This window comes from Balaenoptera ricei, chromosome 11 (assembly GCF_028023285.1).
Source record: "Balaenoptera ricei isolate mBalRic1 chromosome 11, mBalRic1.hap2, whole genome shotgun sequence".
Lineage (NCBI taxonomy): Eukaryota > Metazoa > Chordata > Mammalia > Artiodactyla > Balaenopteridae > Balaenoptera > Balaenoptera ricei.
The window spans coordinates 70,319,736-70,337,950 of record NC_082649.1 but is presented as its reverse complement, the minus strand read 5'-3'; the positions used below and the strand labels follow the sequence as shown (position 1 = coordinate 70,337,950).

Here is an 18,215-nt window from a genome sequence, read left to right as displayed (position 1 = left end):
TGGACTCTCAGGAGACCAGAAACCCAGGGTCTGGGGCACACAGAGGAGGGCTCAATTCTGCCTAGTTAGGGTGGGGTAGAGGGACAGGGAGCAGGGAGCTCATGCTGGGGCTAGATACCAGGCAGGCCACATCATCCATCATCAACTCTCAGCAACCCCAGCCCACAAAGCCCGCCTCCTTTCTAATCTTCCCATCCAAAGTCCCAGGACAGGCTCTGACTGGACAGACTGGGGTCAAGTGCTCATCCTGACTCAGTCACAGTGGCCTAGAAGATACATTATGTTGGTAACAGCAGGCAGGGGCTGATGCCAGAGAAGGCAAGTCTGCTGTGTATGGAGCCAGGAGTTGATTAGGAGTTGGGAAGTTTCTCAGACTCACCAAGCTCTGACCCTCCTTCAACCTCCGGGCCTTTGCACACGCAATTCCCTCTTCTCAGAAAACTTTTCCCTCGCTCTCCCAGGCTTTCCTCCAGGTCTCCACTCAAATATCACCTCCTCCTAGTGGTCTCTTACTCTGCACAGGGCGCTCGCTGCCACAGACACAGCTCATTTGCTGACTGCCTAGTAGAATGTCGGTCTGGGCTCCCACTGCTAGGGCAGGGCCTGCGGGCCGGGACGCCTCGAGGAGCCCAGGCCCCACAGGAGGCGCTCAAGAAACGTCTCCGAGGAAAGGGATGCCACTCAAACGCACGCGCGCCCATCCACACACAGACCACACCCGCCCCCCGCCCGCTTTAAGGCCACAAGTTGGGGTACGCGTGGATCCCACCCACCTACAAACCCACCGGGCCGGAACTCACGGACACACCCCAGCCACAGACCACTCGGATCACGGTGCACAGGCTCAAACACGCGTGCGCCCACACACGCTCGGCCACACGCAGGCCCTGTTCTCTGCCACAAACACGGCACGCGCAAGCGCGCGGACAAGGCGATCAACTCAGTCACGGGCCCACCCGAAACCAGGCGCCCACTACGCGCACGCGCGGCCCCGAGTCCCCGCCCCCTCCGGGTCTCGCCCGTCAGGGGCGGGGCGCTCTGGGGGCGGGTCTGCGGCACCGCCCGGGAAGCTGCGCGAGGCTGGGCGGCCGCCACCACATCCTCCTACTTCTTTTCCTCCTCCGAATCCAAGCGAGCCGAGCCGGGCCGGGGCAAAGCCTAGGGCTCCGAGGGCGCGGGCGGAGCGGGGCACAGAGTCATGGCGCACCAGACCGGCATCCACGGTGAGGGCGGATGGCGGACGGGCAGGGGGCCGAGGGTCAGTGCTCACGGCTGCGCCCCCTTGCTGGCTCTCGGCCCCTGTTTCTTCCCCGGCACCAGCCTGGGGAAGCTTCCTGTTCTCTTTTGCAGCCGCGGGTCGCCTGGGGTGGGCACATCTTGGTGGGATGCGGACTTACTGTGCATAGTTGAGGGTGGGCGTACATGTACGCACACAGCTGGGGTGGAAGTATCGGTGTTCCCATCTATGTATTTTTGCCTGTGTGTGCCCATCTTTGTATTTTTGTTCCTTTCTGGGGGTGGGTGTACCCGGATGTGCACATCTGAGGGAGTGTGCACGCATGTGCACTTGTCTTGTGTGTACAGTCCTGTGTGTGCACATCTGGATCTGACTGCTTGTGTACATCTAGTGCACATGCACTAATGGCTGATTGGACACTGTCGCATGGAATCATCTTTAGACATCAGTGTTTCGTGACTGTGTGCACATGTCTGTGGGTGTCTGTGTGCGTGTGCACAAGTTGGGTGCATTTCAGTGTTCATTTGTTACCATGGATGCGTGTATGGCTCGTATTGGTTTGTGTCTGTGTGAGGAGGGTGCCCTGACCTTGGGCTCTTCCTGGGACCCTCACGAACTAGGCTGGGAAAAACCTGGGACAGGTTTTTTAATAAGTGGGATGGGGAGAGTCGCCAATCTGACCTTGACCTCTGATCTCTCTGCCATTTTCCACTCTGATCTCCTGAGTCTGCCCCAGCCAGTGCTGGAAGGCTCCTGCTCCAAGCTGGAGGCAGGGAAGTGGGTCCTGACCCTAGAGATTGCAGGCCAGCTCTCCCGACCCCAAGCTTCTCCAGCCCAGAGCATCACCCTCCTCCCCCAAGGGGCCGGTTTCCTCCTTATACAGGATGGGGAAGAAGCAGTGGCCAGGAGCCAGGTGTCCTGACCCTACCTGGGCCTCAGTGTCCTCCTGTGTCACTGGCCTGGGTGGGCTGCCTGGCCTGTGGGGAAGGCCCAGATAGCCCAGTGGTTTGGCTGTCAGCCACTCCTCCCACCACATCAGGATTCCCTGCCCTGGGCCATCACCATCAAGCAGCCTGACCGCCTGGATCTCTGCTTGTGGTTGTGGCCGCTTGGTGGCTGGCCCTGAGTGGGTTTCCCTGGCCACACCCCACAGGACCAGAAAAGGCAAGGACCTGGGTCTGGGCCAGCCATTCTCCAAGAAGAGCTGGAGGGGCGGCTTCATGACTCAGCCCCACAGAAGGGAACAGCCCCTCACCGGACCTGCCCCTTCCTTCCCCTTTGTCTGATCATTGCTGCTGCCTCCAACTGAGAGGGGATCAGAAGTTAGGGCTCCTCCTCCCCACTCTAAGCTGACCGGTCCTGTGGCCTGGGCCCTTCCTCACTCCCTCATTTCCCATATGCTGCGATGGGCCTGCCTAGGGGAGTCTGAGGGCTGAGCCCCCCTCCCAGCCCTCCTTCTGCCTGGGAGCAGCCCACTTCTTCCCATTTCTGTCCTGAGGAGGTGGCAGGAGAGATCACCCTGGATGCCCAGGTGCCAGCCCTGACCTGGCCATAGGTGTGGATCTGCTGCCTCAGAGCTGGGCAGGGGAGGGACCTGTAACCTGAGGCTTACTGGGAGGGGGGTGGGAGGTAAGGCAGTGGGGGGTGGGGGTGGGGGACATGAATCTTTGATGATAGAGGCTCAGGTGTCCCAGGCCTGGCCTCTGGATTATTGATGGTGACTGAGGAGGCATGGAGGGGGATGTCTCTTCCACTACTGGGGTGTCATTTTGTTCTGGTAACACTAGAAGGGGCGTGTCAGCCTCTCCCTTGGGAGAGGTCTGAGCAGGTGGAAGTGACAGCTCAGCACGGTCCCGCCGTCATTACAGTAATAAAAAATTAATAATTGCTCGGACTTCCCTGACAGTCCAGTGGTTAAGACTTCGCCTTCTGCTGCAGAGGGTGCAGGTTCATTCCCTGGTCGGGGAGCTAAGATCCCACATGCCTCAGGGCCAAAAAACCAAAACATAAAACAGAAACAATATTGTAACAAATTCAATTAACACTTTAGAAAAATGGTCCACATCAGAAAAAAATCTTTAAAAAATATTAGTAATTGTTACTAGGAGAGGCTCTAACCATGTGAGGGGTATTAGCTCCATGTTATAGATGAGTTTGAGGTTCAATGAGGTCAGAGGTCACAGATAGCTATGGGAAAGGTGGAGCCCCTGAGGTCAGGCTCTTCACCAGGGACCTGCTTGGGGTCCTCTGAGGGGCAGCTCTGTCCTGGCCCAGTGGGGCTGTGTCTCCATGCCATGCTGCTCTCAGCCCCAAGGGCCTGCCGGGCTTAGCTGGGACCCTGCCCACCCAGTGGCCTTGGAGTGTGGTATACAGCGTGAGGTCTCAGGCTCAGGGTCACCCTGCATGATGGGCACCTGAGGACATGACCAGAGTTTGTTTTCCTAAAGGCCCCCCCCACCCCGCCCTCGAGCTGCCGGGGCTGGGTCCTATAAATATTCTCTGACCTCAGCCGTCCAGCTGTGTTCCTGCAGAATTCTCCTGACCCCTGGGCAGCCCCAAGGTCATGCTGGCCTGGCCCTGTGCACCCAGAGACCCAAGTAGGTCCTTCCCAACTTGGACCTTGGTTTCCCTCTCTGAACCACCAGTGGATCTGTGACTTCCATGGTTCCCTAGCTCTGACCATGATCCTCACTTGTGCACTTGGGTCCTTGGTCACTGGCTGTCACCTTTCAGCTCTGTGGCTCAGGGACCAAGACAGGGTCTGTTCTGAGGAGACCCTGAGAGTCACTCATCTTTCCAGCTACCTGGTGGTGGAGGCTTATCGCCCCCTGGCAGGGCTGTGCCAGGGCTGGCCTGGCTCCCCAGGGCCTCTCAGGGTTAGGCAGCGTGGCTGGTGGGCTGGGGCTGGGTGTGCATGCATGTGTGTCAGTGTGTACCTCTGTATTTCTGTGTACACTTTGTACAGCCACTTGCCTGTACACACATGTTAGCCACGCTCTGCATTTGCCTGTGTGTGAATTTATTAGCACCCTGGGGACTGTATCTGTGTGTGTGTGTCTGTGTGTTTGCACGTTTAAATGTGTGTGTCCATTTATGTTAGACCAGCTGAGTGGTGTGTTCATATATGAGGGCGTTTGCATTTCTGTTCCTCTCTCTGTCCCATAGTGTTTATGTGTTTCGTTCACACATGCTGGACTGAGTATGTACCCATTGGCACGTGCAACATGCAATGCATGCGTGCGTGTATGCGTGTACATGTGTGAGTAGACATAGTGGGCAGTGCGCATTGGGAGCATTTGTTCTTGTATTTCTGTCTGTGGACATGATGGTGCTGGGAGTGTCCCAGGCCAGCTCTGTGCTGGGCCTTCTTGGGGGGCAGGGGACAGGAGGGGGCCGTTCACTCTGGCTGGTTTGGCCTGTCCCAGAGCCCGCCCCATTCTCGGGTGGGCTGTCCCATCCCCGTGTGCCCTGTCAACAGAGCCATCCCAGCCAGCAGGCCGCCTGCCTGCCACCTCTGCTGGCTAAATTTGGGAGCTTGTGTTCAGCGGCTGTCTCAGGTTCCCAGTCACATGGGGGGCCGTATTTAACCCGGCTCCCAGCTCCGCCACCAGACCCCCAGGACAGAGCGGGCCCTGAGTGTGTTCCTGCCCACCGTGCTCCCTCTGTCTGCTCATCCTCCACCATGTTTCTTGTTCTGGTAGCTACCGAGGAGCTGAAGGAGTTCTTTGCCAAGGCGCGGGCTGGTTCTGTGCGGCTCATCAAAGTCGTCATTGAGGACGGTGAGTGCTTCCTACAGGCGAGGGTACAGGCTGGTGGCTGGACCCCGTTGCTTCTCTGGGAGGTGGGGGGACATTGGCTTCCAGCCCCCTCAGGACCTCAGTTTCCCATCTGAAAATGGGAGGTGTCTTGTAGGAGAGCGTTGGAGGTGGGCATGGTCATTCTGCCTGTTACACTGAGTAGGAAGCTGAAGCTGGGGGGATAGCAAGGAGAGCCCTCCCCGGGGGGTCCCGCCCAGCCTCCCCAGAGGCTCTGTAGTTGGCCGTTGGCCTAGTCAGGGGGCTGGGCTGGGTTAGGTAGGGTGGCAGGGGATGAGTAAGGCCAGGCACTGCCCCGTGTGGCTAGTGCCACTCACCTCCCTGTGTGGTCGGCAAGCCTGGCCTCGCTTGGCCACTGGCTGGGGGAGATTCCTAAGGAGAAGCCAGGGCCCTGCCTTTGGGAAGTGCCCTCACAATGGGGAGAAGGGACTCGTGTCAGCCTCTTTGAGAGCAGGACTAGGGGATTCTGGGCTTGGCTAGGCCTTGACCTGGACCCGGGATACCTGGGGCTTCCGCAAGGGGAGGTGCTGGGGATGTAGGGGTTGGGGGGGCAGGTGAGCTTGAGCTGAGGCCTGAAGTGGGGAGGGGCTTTGAGGAGGTAGAGGATTAGACTGAGGCTTGGGGGGACTTGGGGTAGAAGAGTCCTGGGGTAGAGGACAGCTGAGGGGCTGGCCCTGGAAGTAAAGCGTACAGACTCCAGGACTGGGGGTGGGCCGGGCCGCCACAAATCCTTCCAGCCCTTCTTGGTAGCCATGCAGTAGTGGGCCCTTCTGGGGGCTCCCCGAATGGGGTTGGTGCCCAGCTGACTTTTCACACATTGAATTGGGTCAAAGCAGGGTCTGCCCAGACCCAGAATTCACCCCAGGCTTTAGGGCCAGAGTTGTGCTGGGCTTTGTCCAGGGTCCCCAAATTCAGATGCCCTCAGAGGCTGGGTCAGGGTCACTGGGGTAGGTCAGCCCCCTGGACCCCTCCAAAGAAGGGACCCCAGTCCTCAGCCTTCCCTGTCGCCTCCCAGACAGGTTGTCCCTGTAGACGTTTAGCAGGAGGAGTCTCTAGGTGAGCCCTTACCTGCATTCAGCATTACAGCTGTGGGGGCACCTGGGAGTGCCCAGGAGGGTCCAGGCCTCCTGACAGGCAGCCATTGCCCAGCTCCCACTGAGTGTGGCTTGATCTGATTTTTCTAGAGAAGCCATGAATTCCACTTCTTATGTGAAACTTCCCAGTTTGAAAAATGTTGGCAACAAATTAAACAACTTGGGCAGTGCTGTTGGGGTCCAGTCGGCCCGTGACTGCTGGTTTTCAGCCTTGATCCCATCTGAGCTCTGGGAGGATAGGTGAGGAGGCCAAGGCCAGAGGGAGGCGGCTGGGCTGGTATGCCTGGCTTGTTGGGACTCCTGGACAGCCAGGCCCCTTGCCCCCATCAGGAGGGCCTGGTGGTCAGGTGCCGGTACCTCCCGGCCAGGCGGTGATTGTCCCCTTGCCCCAGTTCTTCCTCTAGCCTGGGCCTGTGCACATCTGGGCTGGTGTTTGGTGCCACACTAAGGCCCTGTGGGCTGATAGGTCAAGTGTATGTCCAGCCTCGATACCCCATTCAGCCACTCTGCACCAGCCAGGGAGGTAGCAGGCCTGGTCGGCCCCAGGCATTAAGAGGTTGGCTGCTTTTGATTTGTTACTTCCGGGGAAGCTGCAGCTGGTGGGGGGCAGCAGGGTAGCTGTTTATACAGTGTCTGGTAAGAGCCCCTGTCTCCCTCTTGCCCATGTGCCTTTGCGCCTGCAGATCCCTGTGGCCTGAGGCTGTGATCCCACTTCCCATAGCACATTCGTTCTGAGAAGGGTGTGCTGGGGGGTCTGCTGGAGCCCCAGGCTGAGGGAGGAGGGGGCAGGAGGTGGCCCAGTGGGACTGTGTGCTGAGGAGCTGTGCGGTGGGTCTGAGTGTGTGGGTGTCTGTGAGGGGTCGCGTTGTCGATGGCTGTGGGCATGTGGCTGTGTGTCTTGGCTACTCCTTGGCTCACCTGGCCTCTGCCCCCAGAGCAGCTCGTGCTGGGTGCCTCGAGGGAGCTGGTGGGCTGCTGGGACCAGGACTATGATGGGGCCGTGCTGCCGCTGCTGGATGCCCAGCAGCCTTGCTACCTGCTCTACCGCTTGGACACGCAGAACGCCCAGGGCTTCGAGTGGCTCTTCCTCGCCTGGTCACCTGATAGTTCCCCTGTGAGTCCTAGGGACCCCTGCCCAGCCCCCAGATTGGAGGAGGGGGGAAGCTGGGTCTGATTGAGATAACACGGCCCTGCCCCAGGGAGTCTGAACGGGGGAGACATCAGATCCTGCACTAGAGAGTACGAGAGAAAGGGATGAGGTCCTGCGCTTGGAGCCTGGGGTCTCTGAGAGCGTCCAGCCAGATCAGCCTGACTCTGGGAAGCGGAGGTTGGGCTGGACAACGGCTCCCCCTGCTGCCTGAGCCGCCCTACTGCAGCCTCGCCCCCTCTGCTGGGTGCTCTGCTGCGCCCTCTGCTGGGTGTGTGGGCCCAATGAGGTGACCAGGTCCCCACCCAGAGGCTCTTGCCTGCTCCTGGACGGGCAGCCCTGCCTGGAGGGGTCTCATGGCTTGGCCCCCACCCTTCAGGTGCGGCTGAAGATGCTGTATGCAGCCACACGGGCCACAGTGAAGAAGGAGTTTGGGGGCGGCCACATCAAGGATGAGCTCTTCGGGACTGTGAAGGTAGGCCCCCTCCCCTGGGCACCCCTCGCCCCCTTCAAGGCCAGGACCACTAGGTTGCGGTCATGGACCCACAGAGGGTGAGGTGTTATACAGGCTCACAGAGTAAGTGGGTGCCAGGCTTGGGGATGAGTAGGGAGGGCTGCGAGGGTCCAAGGTCTGCAAGCTGGGGTGCTTAGTGGGCTTCTGCCAGCCCACCCCAAAGTGCTTGTTTACTCCTCTGCATCCACCGGCCAGGATGACCTCTCCTTTGCTGGGTACCAGAAGCACCTGTCATCCTGTGCGGCGCCTGCCCCGCTGACCTCGGCCGAGAGAGAACTTCAGCAGATCCGTATTAACGAGGTGGGTGCGCTGGACAGGGTGGGCAGAAGTCCTGGCCCGAGGCCCTCGAGGTCACGTCAGGCCCTGCTGGCCAAGCCTGTGCTCCCCAGGTGGGCTACACCCTGATTTGGGCAGGTGAGGGCCTCGCTCAATGTTCACCTGTCCCCAGGTGAAGACAGAGATCAGTGTGGAGAGCAAACACCAGACCCTGCAGGGCCTGGCCTTCCCTCTGCAGCCTCAGGCCCAGCGGGCACTTCAGCAGCTCAGACAGAAGATGGTCAACTACATCCAGCTGGTGGGTGTGCGTTTCCTGCCCTAGGCACACACTCAGGGCGTGCTGCACCTCCACCCTGCTCCTGCGCACACGCATGAGCTCACGTCAGCTCACCCATGTACTGGTGGGAACACGCCGCCCTCCATCCCTACCCTACAGTCACCACGTGTGGTGGCTGCACTCTGTTCCCCTGCCCTGCCCGGCCCCGGCTCACCCACAGGGACTCCTGTGAGACACTGTCCCTCAATCCGCCCTCCACGCTGCGTACACACATCACCCCTGGGTTCACCCCTCAGCTCTGAGCCCCTTCCTGTCCCAGACTCCCTCTGCAGCCCCCTGACCACCCCCTTTCCCCAGCCAGGGTCCCTCTGCCCCAGTGGTCCAGCCTGCCCCCTTTCAAGCAGAACGGGTCCCCAGCTCTGAGGACAGGCTGGCCCAAGGGTGATGCCTCCTTGAGGTGAAGGCCCTCCCCACTGTCCTGTCCATTGTCCTTGCTGGGACTTGCTCTTCTAGCAGAGTGTTCAAAGGGGCAGAGTTGGGGCTGCGCCCAGGAGTGGCCTCTTCAGAGGGACCCACATGGCAGGATGGGGGAGGGGAGCCCCGGGAGAGGGAGATGACAGCAGGTTCCCACCTCAGGGAATTCTTGTTGGCGAGGGTGGGCCTGGGCCCTCCCCCGCGCGGTGCCCTCACATCTCCCCCTGCCCCTCGGCAGAAGCTGGACCTGGAGCGGGAGACCATCGAGCTGGTACACACAGAGCCAACGGACGTGGCCCAGCTGCCATCACGGGTGCCCCGAGATGCCGCCCGCTACCACTTCTTCCTCTACAAGCACACCCATGAGGGTGACCCCCTGGAGTCTGTGGGTGAGTGGCCACAGCAGGGCCCCCGCGCTGGCCCACAGCTGGGTGGGCCGCCTGCAGGGGCCGTACGGCAGCAGGAGTCCCAGGCCCACCGCGGCTCGCCTCCCTGTTCTCTGCAGTGTTCATCTACTCGATGCCCGGCTACAAGTGCAGCATCAAGGAGCGCATGCTCTACTCCAGCTGCAAGAGCCGCCTCCTCGATTCCGTGGAGCAGGACTTCCAGCTGGAGATCGCCAAGAAGGTGGGCGCCCATTCCCTAGGGCCTCGCCTCCCAGGGCCCTGTCACCCCACCCTCCACGTGGGGCATCAGGGTCCCGTGAGAATGGCAGAACAGGGGCATTGTTGCCCTGTTGGTTGGATGGGGAGACTGAGGCCCAGGGAGTAGTGTGCATAGCCCAGGCTGCCCAGGTAACTGATGTCTTGGACAAGCCCCAGCTGTGACACCCATATCTCTCCTTTTCCTGGGTCTGGAAGGCAGGTAGGGGGTGACAAGGCCGGCAGGGCAGCAGGCCCCAGGCTCTGTGCTCCTGGAGGTGCGTTTCAGGTGGGGCTCTGAGAGGACACCCCAGGGCTAGAGTGAGAGAGATCAGGGGTGTGCCCCAGGAGTGGTGACCAAGGGTGGTGTGTGTTAGGGCCCTCCACCCTTGGAGTGACCGACCACTGCTTTGCCCTGCACAGATTGAGATTGGCGACGGGGCGGAGCTGACGGCCAGCTTCCTCTATGACGAGGTGCACCCCAAGCAGCACGCCTTCAAGCAGGCCTTCGCCAAGCCCAAGGGCCCCGGGGGCAAGCGGGGCCACAAGCGCCTCATCCGTGGCCCCGGCGAGAATGGGGACGACAGCTAGGTGGCGGGACCCGAGCCCTGCTGGCATGTGGAACTGTGGGGCTGCCCCTACCCCACCCCCACCCCATCCCCGCAGCCACCTCCCTCCTTCCCAGCCTGGGCTCTGGGGTGGCCTCCTGTGGGCAGGAGGGCTGGTGAGTGAACAGTCTTGCAGCTTCCGAGGACCACTGGGCTGGCATTTTGCGACCCTCCCCCTTTGCTGTTCCTGCCTCTCATCCATGTGCCCAGGGCATCTGGGGACCCTGCCCAGCTGGTTCAAGGGGCTGGGTGGGGGACCTGGCATGAACCTGGCCCCCAGGGGAACTGAGACTAGGGTCCCAGCATGGCCCAGAATCCTTTGCCCACAAGGGGTGCGGTCATTTGGGGCTGGGGCAGGGGGTCATTGCAGGACGAGATGGTTGAATGCTGTATTTTTTAAAGAATAAAATATTTTTAAATCAACAGTTGAGTCTGGCCCTGAGGGACCATCTCTGGCACCGGGAATGGGGAAGCCCTGAGCATAGAACTGTCCCCTCCCAATGCAGAAGGGGCCTGTTGGCCTGCTAGGTGGAGCCCCAGCCCTCCCGGCTGCAGATGTGTGGGAGAACCTGTGTTCCTGTGTACGAGGGCACGGCGTGGAGAGGCCGGCTTGTCGATGGGAGCTCCATCCAAGAGGCAGGCACACCTCTGCTGTGATATGGGGGATCTGGGTGGATTCGTTTTCTGTGGCTGCTGTAACAAAGTACCACAAACTTACTGGCTTAAAACTACACATTTATTCTCTCACAGTTCTTAAGTCTGAAATGAGTCTTACAAGGGCTAACGTCACAGTTTTAGCAGGGCTGTTTCCTTCTGGAGGCCTCGGGGGAATCCATTTCCTCACCTTTTCCACCTTCTAGAGGCCGGTTGCATTCCTTGGCTTGTGGCCTCTCCATCTTCAAAGCCAGGGGCATAGCATCTTCTCTCTGATTCTGCTTCCCTCTGCTTCCGTTGCCACGTGGCCATCAGTAGTCAAATTCCCTCTGCCTCTGTCTTATAAGGACATTGTGATTGTATTCAGATAATCCAGAATACTCTGCCCATCTCAAGATCCTTAACTTAATCCCACCCGCAAAGTCTGTATCACATAAGGGAACATATTCACAGGTGCCGGGGATTAGGACATGGACCTCCTTGGGGGCCTGCCACACTGAGTAAGCTCTGCCCACTAGGTTTCCCGGCTGCCGTGGGGCTGAGGCATGGTGGCTGTTTCCGTGGACCTCTGGATCTTGGTGTCTCCAGCCCGTGTGTGCATGTGCAGACTTCACTGTCAGCTCATTGGCCCTCTCTTAGGTACCTGCGTTCTGCCCCGAAGGGCCTGGGTTTCTGGTCCCAGGGAGTCTGGGAGAATCTCCCTCAGGCTTGGGATTCAGCAGGAACCAGAACTTCATTCTCTGCCTCTGAGAAGTGGGTGGAAGACTCCTCCCATCCTGGGTGGGAGGTGTGCAGGGGTGGGGACATGTGGGGCCAATGATGGATTCAGCTGCAGGATGGGCACCGTCCTTTTTCTTGAGAGTGCACCTTGGGCTGGGACTCAGGGCAGTATTCTATCCCTGGGGCCTCTCTCAGCCCCTACTAAAGCCCTTATTTATTTATTTTTAAAATTAATTAATTAATTAATTAATTTTTGGCTGCGTTGGGTCTTCGTTGCTGCGCGCGGGCTTTCTCTGGTTGCGGCGGGCAGGGACTACTCTTCGTTGCGGTGCACGGGCTTCTCACTGCAGTGGCTTCTCTTGTTGCGGAGCATGGGCTCTAGGCTCACGGGCTTTAGGCTCGTGGGCTTCAGTAGTTGCAACACACAGGCTCAGTAGTTGTGGCTCATGGGCTCTAGAGCGCAGGCTTAGTAGTTGTGGCGCATGGGCTTAGTTGCTCCAAGGCATGTGGGATCTTCCTGGACCAGGGCTCGAACCCATGTCCCCTGCATTGGCAGGCGGATTCTTAACCACTGCGCCACCAGGGAAATCCTAAAGCCCTTAGAATTGTAGGGAGGAGAGCTGGAACCCTAGCCAGAACCCAGAGAAGGAGGCTGTCCTTTCCCACCCCAAACACTGGTTCTCAGGTGAGCAGGAAGACAATGCCATCACCCTCAGACTGCTAAACCACCTGGGCCTGTGCACCAGCTGGACGCCTGGCAGCTTGGCACCTGCCTGCCATGACACCCATCCAGAGGTGGGCACAGAGAAGCACAGAGAAGCTTCCCCCTCCCAGCAGAAGCCCTATTTGCTTGTTCATTCATTCACTCATTCATTTAACCATCACTCAGAAACACTCTCTGTGCCTGCCCAGGGCTGAGTGCTGGAGACCCATGGATTCAGCAAATATTGAGCACCTACTATGTGCTGGGTACTGTGCTGGGCTCTGGGGACACAGACAAAAAGATCCTTGCCCTCCAGTAGCTGACATTCCAGCAGAGGAATAAGAGAATATACAAGAAACCATGAAAAATCAGTATTACGGTGTGTTAGCAGGTAAAAACTGTTAAGGACAAATTACGTATAAGAGCTCAGGAATACCCAATCTGGGGTAGGGGGTTTATAAGAATGTCAGAGAAGACCTCATTGAGAGGGTGATGTGTGAGCAGAGATGTAAAGGTGGTGAGGGAGGGGACCATGTGAGTATCTGGAAAAAGCTTCAAGACAGAGGGAACGGGGACTCCCTGGTGGACCAGCGGTTAAGACTCCATGCTCCCAATGCAGGGGGTCCAGGATTGATCCCTGGTCAGGGAACTAGATCCCTCATGCCGCAACTAAAAGATCCCACACGCCACAACGAAGATCCTGTGTGCCGCAACTAAGACCCAGAGCAGCCAAATGAATGAATGAATGAACGAACAGCACATTCAAAGACCCTGGGGCAGGAGAGTACATGGGTGTGTTCAAGCCACAGCTAGAAGGCCAGTGGCTGGAGACTGGTCAGGGAGGCAGTGGGAGGGCAGATACCATAGGACCTTGCTGGCTATGATGTAGACTGGCTTTGACCCCAGAAAGAGCCATGGAGGCATCTGAGCAGAGGAGGGACCTAATGTGACCTAGGGGTCTAATGAGAATAAGCTGTGGGGCTTGAGAGCAGAATCAGGACAGCCCTGAGGAGGCGACGACTGCACTGGTCTAGGCAAGAGGTGATGGCGGCTCAGACCAGGCTGGTGGACGTGAAGGTGGGGGGCAACGGGCAGATTCTGAACATGGAGCCAGCAGGACTTGCTGAGGGTCCCAGGTCACCTTGAGGCTTTGGGCCTGAGTGATCTGTTATGATTACCTGGGTCAGAAGGATCGTGTGAAAAGAGCCTCAGGGGAGGATGAGCCAGGAGGTCCCAGCTGGTCCAGCCATGGGGTTTGTGCTCTGACGGTGCGTTGGGAATGCAGAGGAGGCCCTGCTTCTAGAGAAAGCGGCAGCTGCAGTGGGGCAGGTGAGCCTGGGCAAGGCCAGTGCTGCCCCCCGACCCCGTACGCCAGGCCCGGCATGGCACACAGAGCCCTGGGGATGGGGCCGCAGGGCAGGAAAGGGCAGTGTGGGAGCTGCTGGCCTGAGAGTGCTGCCTGGGGGCAGGGGCTGAGCAGGCCCTGGCATGGGTGTCAGCAGCCCACCCAGGTCTGGCACTGCCCCTAATTCCACTCTCTCACTGACCTTAGACTGGGCTCTGGGTGGTTGTTTCTCCCCAGACTTCCCAGAGGACCGGTGTGAGGACCATGTGGGATGTGGCGGATTCTTAGGACAGGCTGTGGAGAAGAGGGCGGGGGGAGAGTGGAAAGAGGAAGAGGTGAAGGGGCCGGCTGCCACCTGACTATGCAAATGGCCTCTGACTCATTGCATCCCCCCGACACCCCTGCCCTGGGCATGGGGTGGGGGAAGGAAGGGGGCTAGGTTATTGTGAAATTCTCACTTCCTCTGTTCCCCGAGCCGTCACCACGGGAAGGGGCTGTGAGTGCGAAGCATCCTTCCCTGCAGCTGCTGCCTAGTCTGCCAGCCAGACCCTCTGGAGAAGCCCCCCTTCCCTGTCATGGTAGGACAGCGGCCCTCAGTCCCCAGGGAAGGGGACAGTGGGAAGTGGTAGGGAGAAAGGTGGGTTTGGTGGCTGCAATGGTGAAAGGGACAGTCACCCAGGTGGCCCTGGGGAAACTCACTGAACCCTGAAGACATCAGAGCAGAAGACCTTCTCTGAGCCATGAGACACAAACCCACTGCTTGGGTGAGGAGGCTGGGGCCTAGGGCTGTGCTCAGTGGTGGTGCTGGGCTGCGAGCAAGGGGACCCCCAGGCTGGGCGCTGTCTGCCCTTTGCTGCCCAGCCTCCCCTCCAATCCATTCTGACCCACAGCAGGTTGAGTGCTTGGGCTGGGTGAGGTGAGCAGAGGGGGAAAGAGCTGGGCAGTGCCCACCCTGGCCAGGGCCCTGGGTGGTAGCCAGCCTGAACCCCAGCAGGAGACCCTCATTCCCACCTCTTGGCCAAATGCAGAGGGAGGGCTGGGGGAAGCCTGGTAGAAAGCAGAGGGAGATTTTCAGGGGGCTGGAGGGAAGGGAAGATGCCTCCTTGCTCAGGAGGAAAGAGAAATGACCTCTGAGGAACGGAAGGAGAGAGTCGGGGAGAGCCTGGGGGGCCTGTTGACCACCTACCTGGCTCTCCTGTCCAGTTGGGGTTTGGTTGAATGAAAGCTCTAGATCATGAGTCTGGATTTCAGGTCCAGAACTAGTTCTGACTCCCTGTTCTGAGTCAAAGGCTGGGCCTCAGACCTGAGTCCAAGTTCCCTGTGGGCCTTGGAGGTGGGATGGGCACTGGGCAGAGAAACAGGAACCTCCCTGGAGGGCTGGGAGCCCTGCGGGAGACCCCGGGGGGGCGCAGGAGAGGTGGAGCTGGGGCCGTGCCCTCACACGGTGCCCACCCCGCAGGGCCCCTGCCGTGCCCGGCACCCCCTTTCTCTCCTGGTGCAGGCGGCAGCACTGGCTGCAGCCCTGGCCCAGGGCACCCTGCCTGCCTTCCTGCCCTGTGAACTCCAGCCTCACGGCCTGGTGAACTGCAACTGGTTGTTCCTGAAGTCTGTGCCACACTTCTCGGCCGCAGCGCCCCGGGCCAACGTCACCAGCCTCTCCTTGCTCTCCAACCGCATCCACCACCTGCATGACTCCGACTTCGCCCACCTGTCCAGCCTGCGGGTCCTCAACCTCAAGTGGAACTGCCCGCCGGCCGGCCTCAGCCCTATGCACTTCCCCTGCCACATGACCATCGAGCCCAACACCTTCCTGGCTGTGCCCACCCTCGAGGAGCTGCACCTGAGCTACAATGGCATCACGACCGTGCCCGCCCTGCCCAGGTCCCTCGTGTCCCTGTCGCTGAGCCACACTAACATCCTGGTGCTAGACCCCACCCACTTCGCCGGCCTACACGCCCTGCGCTTTCTGTACATGGACGGCAACTGCTACTACAAGAACCCCTGCCACCGGGCACTGGAGGTGGCCCCGGGCGCCCTCCTTGGCCTGGGCAACCTCACGCACCTGTCGCTCAAGTACAACAACCTCACGGAGGTGCCCCGCCTCCTGCCCCCCAGCCTGGAGACCCTGCTGTTGTCCTATAACCACATTGTCACCCTGGCGCCCGAGGACCTGGCCAATCTGACCGCCCTGCGCGTGCTCGACGTGGGTGGGAACTGCCGCCGCTGTGACCATGCCCGCAACCCCTGCATGGAGTGTCCGAAGCACTTCCCCAAGCTGCACCCCGACACCTTCAGCCACCTGAGCCGCCTCGAAGGCCTGGTGTTGAAGGACAGTTCTCTCTACAGACTGGACAACAGATGGTTCCGTGGCCTGGGCAGGCTCCAAGTGCTAGACCTGAGTGAGAACTTCCTCTATGACTGCATCACCAAGACCACGGCCTTCCGGGGCCTGGTCCGGCTGCGCAGGCTCAATCTGTCCTTCAATTACCACAAGAAGGTGTCCTTCGCCCACCTGCACCTGGCGCCCTCCTTTGGGGGCCTGGTCTCCCTGAAGGAGCTGGACATGCACGGCATCTTCTTCCGCTCGCTCAGCGAGACCACGCTCCAGCCGCTGACCCACCTGCCCATGCTCCAGATTCTGCGTCTGCAGATGAACTTCATCAACCAGGCCCAGCTCAGCATCTTCGGGGCCTTCCCGGGCCTGTTCTACGTGGACCTGTCAGACAACCGCATCAGTGGAGCTGTGAGGCCGGCAGACACCTTGGGGGAGGCGGATGGTGGGCCGAAGGTCTGGCTGCCGTCCAGGGACCTCGCTCCAGGCCCACTGGACACCCTCAGCTTGGAGGACTTCATGCTAAGCTGCAAGAACTTCAGCTTCACCTTGGACCTGTCACGGAACAACCTGGTGACGATCCAGCCAGAGATGTTTGCCCGCCTCTCGCGCCTCCAATGCCTGCACCTGAGCCACAACAGCATCTCACAGGCGGTCAACGGCTCGCAGTTCGTGCCGCTGACCAGCCTGCGGGTGCTGGACCTGTCCCACAACAAGCTGGACCTGTACCACGGGAGCTCATTCACGGAGCTGCCGCTACTGGAGGCGCTAGACCTCAGCTACAACAGCCAGCCTTTCAGCATGCAGGGCGTGGGCCACAATCTCAGCTTCGTGGCCCAGCTGCACTCCCTGCGCTACCTCAGCCTGGCGCACAATGACATCCATAGCCGTGTGTCCCAGCAGCTCTGCAGCGCCTCGCTGCAGGCCCTGGACTTCAGTGGCAATGCCCTGAGCCAGATGTGGGCTGAGGGAGACCTCTATCTCCGCTTCTTCCAAGGCCTGAGAAGCCTGGTCCTGCTGGACCTGTCCCAGAACCGCCTGCATACCCTCCTGCCACGCACCCTGGACAACCTCCCCAAGAGCCTGAAGCTGCTGCGTCTCCGTGACAATAACCTGGCCTTCTTCAACTGGAGCAGCCTGGCCCTCCTGCCCCAGCTGGAAACACTGGACCTGGCGAGAAACCAGCTGAAGGCCCTGAGCAATGGTAGCCTGCCGTCTGGTACCCGGCTCCGGAAGCTGGACCTCAGCGGCAACAGCATCGGCTTCGTGACCCCCGGCTTCTTTGTTCTCGCCAAGCGGCTGGAAGAGCTCAACCTCAGTGCCAACGCCCTCAAGACGGTGGACCCCTCCTGGTTTGGCTCCCTAGCGGGCACCCTGAAAATCCTAGACGTGAGCACCAACCCGTTGCACTGTGCCTGTGGGGCGGCCTTCGTGGATTTCCTGCTGGAGGTGCAGGCTGCCGTGCCCGGGCTGCCCAGCCGAGTCAAGTGTGGCAGTCCGGGCCAGCTCCAGGGCCGCAGCATCTTCGCACAGGACCTGCGCCTCTGCCTGGACGAGGCCCTCTCCTGGGACTGTTTTGGCCTCTCCCTGATGGTGGTGGCCCTGGGCCTGGCTGTGCCCATGCTGCACCACCTCTGTGGCTGGGACCTCTGGTACTGCTTCCACCTGTGCCTGGCCTGGCTGCCCCGGCGGGGGCAGCGGCGGGGCGCAGACGCCCTGTTCTACGATGCCTTCGTGGTCTTCGACAAGGCGCAGAGCGCAGTGGCCGACTGGGTGTACAACGAGCTGCGGGTGCAGCTGGAGGAGCGCCGTGGGCGCCGGGCACTCCGCCTGTGCCTGGAGGAGCGTGACTGGCTACCTGGCAAGACGCTCTTTGAGAACCTGTGGGCCTCGGTCTACAGCAGCCGCAAGACCCTGTTTGTGCTGGCCCACACGGACCGGGTCAGCGGCCTCTTGCGTGCCAGCTTCCTGCTGGCCCAGCAGCGCCTGCTGGAGGACCGCAAGGACGTCGTGGTGCTGGTGATCCTGCGCCCCGACGCCTACCGCTCCCGCTACGTGCGGCTGCGCCAGCGCCTGTGCCGCCAGAGCGTCCTCCTCTGGCCCCACCAGCCCAGTGGCCAGGGCAGCTTCTGGGCCCAGCTGGGCATAGCCCTGACCAGGGACAACCGCCATTTCTACAACCGGAACTTCTGCCGGGGCCCCACGACAGCCGAATAGCACAGAGCAGCAGCCCAGCATGCCTCGTCCCCCCCTCTTCTTGCCTCTCTGCCTGGGATGCCCCAACCTGCCTTGCTCTGCGAGACCGCTGCTCTGCCTCCCCCTGCCCCCAGCCCCTGGCATATAGCAGGTACTTAATAAATGCTACCGGAGGGCCAACA

General features: G+C 60.3%; 1 protein-coding gene across 2 annotated transcripts; it reads left to right on the top strand.

Moving 5' to 3' along the window:
• The first annotated feature begins 1,006 nt into the window (after positions 1 to 1,006).
• On the top strand, positions 1,007 to 18,215 carry LOC132375061 (twinfilin-2). Of its 2 annotated transcripts, none has more exons than XM_059939817.1 (9): positions 1,007 to 1,223; positions 4,939 to 5,016; positions 7,082 to 7,260; positions 7,673 to 7,768; positions 8,003 to 8,107; positions 8,256 to 8,381; positions 9,073 to 9,223; positions 9,340 to 9,461; positions 14,965 to 18,215. In XM_059939817.1, the coding sequence occupies exons 1-9, from the start codon at positions 1,199 to 1,201 to the stop codon at positions 18,052 to 18,054; spliced, it is 3,972 nt and encodes a 1,323-aa protein (XP_059795800.1). In that variant the 5' UTR covers positions 1,007 to 1,198; the 3' UTR covers positions 18,055 to 18,215. The 2 variants fall into 2 exon arrangements, with proteins under 2 accessions (XP_059795800.1, XP_059795799.1); XM_059939816.1 differs by lacking the exon at positions 14,965 to 18,215 and adding an exon at positions 9,899 to 10,506 and having other exon boundaries at positions 1,043 to 1,223.